Here is an 11,098-nt window from a genome sequence, read left to right as displayed (position 1 = left end):
TAATAAAAATTAATGAAATAAAATAAAACAAGCAATAATAAAAATTAATGAAATAAAATAAAAACAAGCAATAATAAAATTAATAAAATAAAAAATAAAAAGCAATAATAAAAATTTAAAAAATTAAATAAAATAAGTATTTTATATTTTTAAAAATAATTTAAACCCCCCAAAATACCAAGGCAGACCTAATGGCCACTGACTCAGCTTTCCTCTTCCTCCTCCTCCTCCTCCTTCTGTGGCCCAATTCTGCCCTGGCCTTCAGGCACCCTTCCTCCGGCTGAGGAAGGGAAGCGGGGCAGGCAGGCGCGCGCGCGCGCGCGCGCGGAGGGAATGGGGCAGGCGCGCGCGCGGAGGGAATGGGGGAGGCGGGCGCGCGCGGAGGGAATGGGGCGGGCGCGCGCGCACGGAGGGAATGGGGCAGGCGTGCGCGCGTGGAGGGAATGGGGAAGGCGCGCGTGCGGAGGGAATGGGGAAGGCGCGCGCGTGGAGGGAATGGGGAAGGCGCGCGTGCTGCCACTGGCCCCTACTGAGGCCTGGGCAGCGCGCAAGCCCTCCCAGTGGGGGCGCGGTAGCAGCGGCGCTTCTGCTGCCGGCCCACCGAGGAAGAGGAGGAAGGTGGAGCCAGAGGAGGAGGAGGAGGAGGTGGGTCGGCGCCGCAGCAGCCGCATTAGCAGCAGCGGCAATGGCCGGAGCGGACCCCCCAAACCGGGAACAAGGCACGGGTGGGGGCCCAAACCGGACCGTGACCGGGAGGGGCCCCCCCGAAACCGTGAATGGCACAGGGGCCGCCGGGTTATGGCAAGCCTAGCCAAGATGTACAACTGCAGTTTAAAGAAAAACTGACACTGTGTAATCTTTGTTCTACAGCAAGACTAAGAAACTGTTTTGTGTGAAAGATGGAGGCCGACAAGAGGATGAGCTTATGTATACTGTAGTTAGCAAATAACAGAGCAAAGCTGGAAAAGATAAAGAGATGGAATGCATCTGCAACTTACAGGGGGTTAGACTTTCCACTGATTTCCAAAATCAGATAAATTGAGTAGAAATGTTTGTCTGCATCTCAGATCAGTAACTCAGCCAGAGAGAATGTGGCTAACACAAGTTATCTCTGTAACATACTGATTCTACAAGTTACTTTGGCATCAACAACAACAAAAAGCGGCCCCGCGCCCTTCCCGGCCTGGGAGCAGGCCTAGGCTTCCTCCCAGACCGGGAGGAGGAGGACAAGGTTTAAAAATGTAGGACTTTTTTTTACATTTCCTAGCCAGGAAATTAAAAAAAAAAAAGTCCTACATTTTCAAACCTTGTACTACATTTGTCCCGGTTTGGAGGTCCTCAATTATGGCAACCCTATTCATAGCCTACCTGCCACTTAGTACAGAAGTGTTAATAAAATATGTTGTCTTTTAAGGTGCTATAGGATGCCTTTGGGAGTGGGGTGGAATCTTGTGTTACTATAACATTGCAAGTCTTTTTGCTGCTACAAACATTTTCCCCCTCATTTAGGACTTTTAATATATTATGGACTTGATTATAGTGTCATTTTGGGAAATTTGCAACTTCTTTGTACCTAGATCATAGAATCATAGAGCTGGAAGAGACCACAAGGGCCATCCAGTGTAACCCCCTTTTTGTGCAGGAACACAAAATCAAAGCACCCCTGACAGATAGCCATCCAGACCAGATTCCATTTAAAAACCTTCATAGGCCCCATTAACACTATGAAAATAATCCAGGATGAATCCTTGTTGTTCACACTCATCCCAAATGGACTCGATGCACTTAGAGTGAGGCTGGCAAAAATCCCCACTTAACCTGGGATATTCAATCCTGACTTTTCCTGAAAGATCTGCATCAATCCGCATCTTCATCAGTGTGATCAGCTTTTGAATCAATTCAGATCACTCTATATTGTTCAAGGGAATGGAGGTGGCTCCATTTTATCTTTAAATGATGGCATGTGTGAATAACAAAGGGGTTACAAATCTAAACCAAAATGGGAACAACAAACCCAGTATGCATCAGCACAGCAATCCGCAACTCCTCAAGAGAAAAAAAATGAGTTTGAATGTGAAGAAGACACCACCACTCTTCAAGGAGGTGTGCTCTACTGTCAAATAGCTCTTAAATGTTAGGACAGTGATGGGGAATCTTTTCCAGACCGAGTGCCCAAACCGCAACCCAAAACCCACTTATTTATCACAAAGTGCCATGTTCCTCTGGCTTTCTAGTAACAAACTCTGGCAAACTCTGTGCTGGGGTGACAGAGTGTGTGCCCACAGAGAGGGCTCTGAGTGCCACCTCTGGCACCTGTGCCATAGGTTCGCCACCACTGTGTTAGGAAGATCAACTTCTGTTTTACAAAACAACATACCCATTCATGACACATCAAACCACCTTTGGAACTGAGTGAGGGATGCAGCACTAGTAGGGTTTGTTGTACTTTCCTCCCCTCCCCGCCCCATGTCAGAACTCTTCTAGCTGCTGATGCATCTAAAATATGAGTCTACATTGTGATAATTACCTATAGACATTTTAAGCTGATTTTAAAATATGATGACACTAACTTTCATTTTGTTTTAATTTCCCCAGTTGGCCTGTTGTTGTGGTACTGCTGCATGTTCACTTTGCTGCCAATGTTGTCCAAAGATAAAACAATCAACCAGCACTCGTTTTATGTATGCACTGTACTTCATCTTGGTGACTCTCATCTGTTGTGTCATGATGTCAGAGACAGTAGCCAAAGAAATGAAAGAACATGTAAGTAAATGGGGTTTTATAGAAGAAGAATGGAGATGCTAATATTGATTTTAAAATAGAGAATGGGTGGCATGTATAACTTGATGGTTGCTCCCAGAAGAAAATGCTGTATGTTAGGCTTGACTATTAATGGAAAGTTTGGAAGAAGAGACTGTGGATTATTATAATTATAATAATTATAAGGAAAATGTTGCATGATTAATGAGCCACTCTTGTGTTATATTATTTAATGTTCAATACTCTTTAAAACGCCACCAAAATATTCATATGCAAAGACAGGAAACTGTTTCAGGAATTTTGAACAACTCAGAACAGTACATGTTTCAGTAATGCCAAATGTTTCATCCTGTGTTTTGTTTTGAAAATGAGGAGTAGGAAGAGCCAGTACAAAGGGTAATTGTTTGCTCAATGGCAAGAGATTATTTCTCTCTGAAACTTTAGTGTTTGGTGTCTTTTAATGTACAAGCATAAGTGATTCAAACAGTTCCTTTGTTGGAACAGTTACCTCCTTTCCAGTCCTGCTGCAACTTTAGATTTCATAGTGGTGAATGTTCAGGAGCTGTGTTAGTTTTTATCACTGAACTGAATACATTTAGAAATAATTATCAGTCTTCATCAGAGGTGAATTTAATTGAGGCTGTTCTCTCACTTCTTTTTCACCCCCCCCCCCCTATATTGGTGCATCTGCTCTTCCTATTCATTCAGTTGGAAAAAGAACTCATTATTGTATTGCTTGCCAGTTGGAGACTTCCCTGACACATGCTCTAAGATTATGAAGAGGTGACATATCATGGGCAGGGGTATCTCCAGTCTTTAGACAATACCAACAAACACTAGAGTGGCACTCTTTATTTCTTTTGTCTGGAGAATAGGTTCACCAATACAGTTGATAACTATTCAGACTAATTTATAATAACAACAACAACAATAATAAGAACAACAATACTTTTATTTCTATCCTGTTTTTTGTTGAGGCAAAGCGGCGTACAAAGATTAAAATATCTCAATATATACATAAAACCTCCCCCCCTTAAAAAAAAGGATTAAACAGTATAAGGGTAAAATTCAACAGTTAAAAACCAAAACGATAACCAATACCAATAACTGATATCCATGGGCCGAGTCATCACATGTGTGGGGGAGTCTTGTGTGGTTGAATTTTTTATTCCGGGAAGGCCTGCCGGAAGAGATTGATGGCTTTCTTAAAACTGTCTAAATTAGTAATTTGACGGATCTCATCCGGCAGGCCATTCCTTAAGTTGGGAGCCGTTGCAGAAAATGTCCTCTGGGAGGTTGCTGTCAGTCTGGTCTTCAAGGGCTGTAATAAATTCCTCCCAGAGGATCTGAGTGTACAGGGCGGATTATATGGAAGCAGGCAATCCCTTAAATAAATTGGGCCCAAGCTATGTAGGGCTTTAAAGGTGATAACCAACACCTTGTAATGTGCCCAGAAACTAATTGGCAGCCAGTGGAGTGATTTCAGTATTGGTGTTATATGATCACTCCTGGTTGGTCCTGTGATCAGTCTGGCTGCCATAATCTATGTGTGAAAGGGATCTAGGAGTCCAAGTAGACCATAAGTTGAACATGAGTCAACAGTGCAATGTGACAGCTAACAAGGCCAATGCGATTTTAGGCTGCATCAATAGAAGTATAGTGTTTAAATCATGGGAAGTAATAGTGCCACTCTATTCTGCCTTGGTCAGGCCCCACCTGGAATACTGTGTCCAGTTCTGGGCACCACAATTCACAAAGGACATTGAGAAACTGGAGCATGTCCAAAGGAGGACGACTAAAATGGTGAAAGGTCTGGAATCCATGCCCTATGAGGAACGACTTAGGGAGTTGGGGATGTTTAGCCTGGAGAAGAGAAGGTTAAGAGGTGATATGATAGCCCTGTTTAAATATTTGAAGGGATGTCATATTGATGAGGGAGCAAGCTTGTTTTCTGCTGCTCCAGAGAACAGGACCAGAAACAGTGGATGCACGTTATAGGAAAAGAGATTCCACCTCAACATTAGGAGGAACTTCCTGACAGTAAGGGCTGGTCGACAGTGGAACAAACTCCCTTTGAGTGTAGTGGAGTCTCCTTCCTTAGAGGTCTTTAAACAGAGGCTAGATGGCCATCTGTTGGCAATGCTTTGATTTAGATTTCCTGCATGGCAGGGGGTTGGACTGGATGGCCCTTGCGGTGTCTTCCAACTCTCCGATTCTATGATTCTATTCTGTACCAATTGGAGTTTCCGGACCAGGCACAAGGATAGCCCCATGTAGAGCTCATTGCAAAAATAGAGTCTTGAGGTTACAAGTGTGTGTACTATAATTTCAAGATCCCCCGGTTCCAGGAAAGGGCACAGCTGGCGTATCAGCCGAAGCTGATAACAGGCGCTCTCATGCACCTGATTTCTTATCTGAAGCGATGGATCAAGAAGCACCCCCAAACTGCAGACACAGTTCTTTGAGGGGAGCATGAACCCCTCTAGGACTAGAAGTTGCAACCCAATGCCTGGTTTAGGGGCCCTTACAGTGAGTACCTCCGTTTTGTCTGGATTCAGCTTGAGCTTGTTTTCCCTCATCCTGTCTATTACTGCCTGAAGACACTGATTGAGGGGAGAAATGCCATCTGTCGTTGTCGCTGATGACTGAAACATGGAGAAATATATTTGGGTGTCATCAGCGTACTGATAACACTCCACCCCATGTCTACGGATGATTTCTCCCAGCGGCTTATGCAGTGCATGACAGCTGTTGATGAGGTGGTTTTTGCAAAAAATAAAATATTATAAAACATTTTCAGAGGCTTTGCTTCCTGACACCTGTTAATCACAGTAGAAGCAAATGTTGCTGCAGTTGTATAGAGAACAGGGACAGGACTGACCTGGCTGCCAAAGTAGCCCCATTTGTAAATATGCTAGTGAAGCAACATATACTGTCCAAGATGTATGCTCCAGGATCCTCCTTTTTATCTTATACAGTATAGTCATGTGGGCATCAAACTTCTTGGACTGACCCTGAACAGGCTTAGAACTGAAAACTCCTTTTGGATTCTCCAGAATAGGATAGGATTGCATGTACTTCCTTTTGAATCTTTAACATGGAGTTGATGGAAATCTTGCTGTGCTGATTTTGTTCAGACAAGTTTTGTTGTTGTTGTTGTTGTTGTTGCTGCTGCTGCTGCCTTGCCGCAGATGCTACATACATGAAGTTTCTTGCGGAATATTAGTAATGCCTAACACCACAGAATTTGAAAAAAACAAAAACTTAAACTACACATCATTTTCTCAGCACAAGAATAGAATATTTCCCAATGGTAACACGCAATCCTTTGCTTTATTTCAAAAGCTTTTTACAGGTGATGAGACCTGTAGCAAAGATAATCTTTCCCTCCTCTGGCATTTCATTGTGAATATTGAAGTAGAACAGGAGAAAGAAAAAGGGATGGCCTTTCTAGTTTCGGCTGTGACCTCAACCACTATAGGTTTCAGCTTCACCGACAAGCCCACAAGGGGAGTCAGTGCTTGACAGGTCCTATGATCAAGTATGAAGCTATTTTGGTCTCACTAGTTGCTCTATAAAAAATATAAATGTTTTCAGACATTGTCAAAACAATAGTGCAATAGTGTGCTTTCTCATCTTTCTTAGCTGCTAACATTGGCCAAGACATCTGAAAATGATGTTTGCTCTTCTGTTACCAACTAGCCTTCACTTCATGGACTACCTGCTTCCATTTTCAAATTACTTTCAATGGCCTGTTACAGACTGCCAAAATAAAGCTGCTTCAGATCTCTTTGGAGGTATGCTATTTAAATGATGCATGGGTCCTAAGAGTCCGGAGGTCGCGCCAAAGCCACACTCCATTCCTAAGCACTAGAGTGCAGCTTTGGTGCAGCTTCTGGATTCTCAGGATGCATGCATCATTTAAACAGCATATCTCCAAAGAGACCCGAAGCAGCTTTATTTTGGCAGTCTGTAACAGGCCAATAAGCCTTTAGCAGCAAGTGATTTGGGCTATCAGTAACCAAATTGTAATGCATGTTTGCTAGCCTTTTGCTTTCTCCCATTTTAGTTTTATACACAAAGGTCAAAATCCAGATTTCTCCTTGGGTGCACACGCTGGCCTTGTATAAGCCCCAGGGAAGTTTTGGGACACCACCCCTCACCCCACCAGGCTGCCTTCTTGGTATGCATCAGACTTCTTTTGCAGATTTCTTCAGTTTCATATGCTGTTTACTGTACTTGCTTGTTGAGAGGAAAAGTAACTGGTTCCAGGTTACCCAGCAAATTTCAGAGTTGAGCTGGAATTTCAACTTGGCTTCCTCTGGCCCTAATCAGACCGTGACCCTTCAGCCCAGTTACACTACGCTAGCTCCACTTTCATAGAACTTCTTTCATTGTTCTTTGGGTCATAGCCAAAGTTTGGATGTGCAGCAGTAAGCAAATTGAAGTATTTTCCATTCCTTGACATAGTTAGGTTTTCTTCCTGTCAGACATAGTCAACAGCTTTCATGTTTCCTTTTCCCATAGCCTCTTTAAGTAAAAAATAGTTCTATGTGTTTTTTCTCTCTGATTCTCTGTGAACTGGGTTTAGTCTTGGAAAATAGTCTATTAAGTCTCAGAGTGTCTGCTCCATGCATAGGGGAAAAAAAGGTGTCTTAATGTTCTGCTCAGCTGTTACAAAAATGTGGTTAGCTCATGTCTGTGAGGGTACAGAGAAGCTTTTATTTTATTGCAAATGCTTGTATTTGTATATGTCAGTGTGCCTATTTACAGGATGTACCAGTTGTGAGCGGGTAGGTGCCTGCCTTTACAAGGGGGCACAGCCCAAGGATATAGGCTCAAGTCACAGAAATTTGCTCTGTGAGATGTGTTTTCTGACTGCAGCTGCACATTACTGTGTGGTGAGCTTGTGGCCAGAATGTGTGTGTAGCTGTTCTTTTTCCATGATCTAAAGTGTGGCCTCAAAAACAAATATTTAGAAAGCGAAGAGAGGGCTGAAATCTCCCCTTTGCAACACTTTTTTAAAAAAGGAATAAGTATTTCAAGCTGTTGGGAGTTGGAGAATGGATATAGATTTTTGCTCATTCTCACTCACTCTGACTCCCCAGACACATATGTTCTTGTTTTTGTTTATTTTTAAAACGGTACTTAAACAAAATACTACTTTATAGAAGTTAACAGATGAAAACCACCATTATATGTGTAATCAAATAGAACATAATATAGTTGTGCAGTCAGCCTAAAGAAAACAATAGAAATTCAGCTAAAGTAAGACCAGATACTGAAAACTTCTCATCTTCCTTCTGAAAGATTGTTTTTAGTGGACTATTAAAGCTGCATGTCATTGGTCTATGGAAGGGTTTTTTTCGAGGACATGGGATTGTTCAGATCTCCCCCTCCAAGGGCAGAGAGAGAGAGAAATCCATCCTCAGAGGGGAAGATCCAATGTCACACACTCCCTTTGGGTTCCTACAGCCCTTACGTCTCCAGTATGAGAAGAAAGAGGACAGAAACATGTCCAGGGTGGGCCAGTCAGTGTACCAAGGCTATCAGTCCACAAGATCTCCCTGCTTCTATACCTGCCCTCCATCCCAAGCCAAATTCTGATCTACACTGCTCCTATAACTGGCATGGATTACCATGGTCCAGGAAACAGCCCAGGAAATTATGTTTTGCTCTACCTATGCTGTCAGAGCTTTTGAATACTTTGGAGGCTCCAGCACTAGACCTCTCCATAGCACATGGTCAGATTGCTTTGAAATAAAGTTAAGTTAGTAAACCAAGCAATAAGAAGTGATGAAACAGCTGCTAAAGACCAGTAGCTACAGTTCTGATTGTAAGTCTTTCTAAAATGCTGTTAATAAATAAATTATTGAAATAGATAATCATGCTGTTTCAGAAAAGGAAATGATATACAAATGTGACTATCAGTTAAATAATAATTATACAAGTATTCTAAAAAAAAATTCACTTCACTTTCAGGACAGTAAGCCACAGGTTGGCTTTTTCTTTGATATTCTGTTCTTCCTGTCAAGTTCCTACAGATGAATTTAATTGAGCTACGTAGGTTGGCAAGCCTAAACATATCCCATAAAGATGTTAAAGGTGCTTAAACTGATAGTTATAGTATTGATACTCCATGTATCTAATATGCTTAATTGTGTGTTTCAGATTCATTTCTATGAAACAGTATGCCAGCATATTCAGGCAGGTGATTCCTGTGAGAAGCTGGTGGGCTACTCTGCAGTGTATCGTGTGTGTTTTGGAATGGCCTGCTTCTTTTTTATCTTCTTCTTACTCACAATCAAAGTCAACAGTAGCAAAACCTGCCGTGCATACATTCACAATGGGTAAGTTAGATGGATGTCTGTGTAGTGGTGGGGTTGCTGTTGAACACTCACCATGATATTCAGCTGCATTTGTCCACTATTCTGTAAGATGTAGTGGTCCTCTTTTATTTAGTCCCTTATCCTCTTTCCCCTACTTTGTGACTGAATACATTTTGGAGCTTTGCCATCGTTTGAGAGACTTCAGGGCACTTCCACAATGTTTTAAAAGACAAGAAAGTCCTAAATATTGTTCCTGTTCATTTTGATTTTATTTTGGAGATCTGTACATGTTTTGTTTATTTCAGAATATTTTCTGTCAGCTTCCGGTGTGGTCAGAGGCTTTTTAAACCAGCTTCCCAGTTTCATTTATTTTAAACCAGTATAAAATCAGAAAGAACAAGAACAAAAACTGGGACATTTTAATCAGTCTTTTTGCATCCTCTATGTTTATTCATAGCCCTTAACAAGCAATAATATCAATAGCCAGTAGGTCTTGTTTTCAAGCTGCTATTGCCTTTCCCCTCCTTCCTATGTTTGTATACTTTGCTGGATGTATATATAAGGTGAGTTTAAAGTGTGCGTCACTCAGAGTTTTGTTGTTGTTAACTGTTGTCAAGTGGACTTTGACTTACGGTGACCCTGTAGAAGAGAGGCATCCAAGTCAGCCTGTCATCAACCACCTTGCTCAGGTCTTGCAGACTCAGAGACATTGCTATTTTGATTAAATCTACCAATCTGGAATGTGGACTTCCTCTTTTCATTTTGTCTTCTATCTTACCAAGCATTATTGCCTTTTCACTCAGAGTTGATGGTCAGGTGTCAGTGATAATGTTCACAGTGACAGGGGACTTTTTCTCCATTTTAATTTGCCTTCACTCCTAGTTGTCTTCTAGCTTCTGCAGTGTGGTAGCTGGGTGCCTGGTAAGGAAAAGTGCTTCCTATGATGCATAGCAAAAGTAATACCCACAAAATTCATGGGAAATATAGTGTTTCTTTCTAAAGGTTCATCTTTAGGGGGAGGAGCTGTGACTCATTACTAAAGCATATGGTCTGCATGCAGATGTATCTGTTCTAAACTCAATTCCTAGCATCAACTGAAACCTTGGAAAGTCACTTTCAGTCAATTCCAGTACTACTGGGCTAGAGGGACAAATGGTATGACTCATTGTACAGGGACTTCACATGTTTATGTGTTAATGGGGCTTTCCTCCACATACATCAACAGATAAATTCTTTGAGGAACTGTAGTCAAGTAGATTCAAGAGCAAGTCAAAAATCTGTGTATCTGAATATGCTTTTGCATATATGAAAATACCTTTGGGGGAGATGATACACCAATATTCATTGTCATCACCATTACTATGGGTCAACGAATGATGTTTCCTTATTTGTGTATTTCTAATCTTTGCAGTTTTTTGTGTTTCTCTTTCCCCAGATTTTGGTTCATAAAACTTATAGTCCTGGCAGCCATGTGCTCAGGAGCCTTTTTCATTCCAGATCAGGATACGTTTCTTAAAGGTACAGATTTTAAAAGAAATTCTGTGCGCTTTTCTTCATGGTTTACCGTATTTAGGTATTAATTTAAAGTAGATATAAACCTTTCACAATCTTGCTAGCTATGAGAGAGAAAGAGCTATAACATATGAAGCTAGTAATAATGCAATGAGTCTGGCTTAATGTTTTCCTATCTTAGGGGCTTTACAGACTTGTATCAAAGACTGACATGGGGGAGGAGTGGGTGCATTGCAGCCACAGTATGCATGCCTCAACTCCGCCCCCATGCTGATGTGACACCGCGCACCCCATCACACGACGGGTGGTATCATGTCACTCCTCTGGCGCTGCATTCAGATGATGCAGAACCAAAGGAGTGCCGAAAAGCCATGCCACCAGTGGCTATTATGCCCTTTCTGCAGCAGAAAGAGGTCAGATTGGGCTGCAGTGTGCGGTTGCCGCAGCCCCAATCTGGCGAAGAAAGAGATATCTGCAAACTGCCCCTTAGGGGCGAC

The 11,098-nt window shown here is 42.1% G+C and overlaps 2 protein-coding genes across 2 annotated transcripts in view; one reads left to right on the top strand and one right to left on the bottom strand.

The window, feature by feature from the left end:
* THBS4 (thrombospondin 4) overlaps positions 1-11,098 on the bottom strand; it is a 553,455-nt gene that overhangs the window by 433,252 nt on the left and 109,105 nt on the right. The window lies entirely within an intron of this gene.
* The window catches only part of SERINC5 (serine incorporator 5), a 69,551-nt gene that overhangs the window by 33,891 nt on the left and 24,562 nt on the right, over positions 1-11,098 (top strand). The window contains exons 2-4 of the mRNA XM_042450127.1: positions 2,596-2,763; positions 8,932-9,110; positions 10,525-10,607. Coding sequence (XP_042306061.1) covers positions 2,596-2,763; positions 8,932-9,110; positions 10,525-10,607 — 430 coding nt within the window. The remainder of the gene's footprint in view (positions 1-2,595; positions 2,764-8,931; positions 9,111-10,524; positions 10,608-11,098) is intronic.

The sequence above is a fragment of the Sceloporus undulatus genome, chromosome 2 (assembly GCF_019175285.1).
Source record: "Sceloporus undulatus isolate JIND9_A2432 ecotype Alabama chromosome 2, SceUnd_v1.1, whole genome shotgun sequence".
Taxonomy (NCBI): Eukaryota; Metazoa; Chordata; class Lepidosauria; order Squamata; family Phrynosomatidae; genus Sceloporus; species Sceloporus undulatus.
The sequence above is the reverse complement of the archived record's forward strand: the minus strand, read 5'-3'. Positions and strand labels throughout refer to the sequence as shown.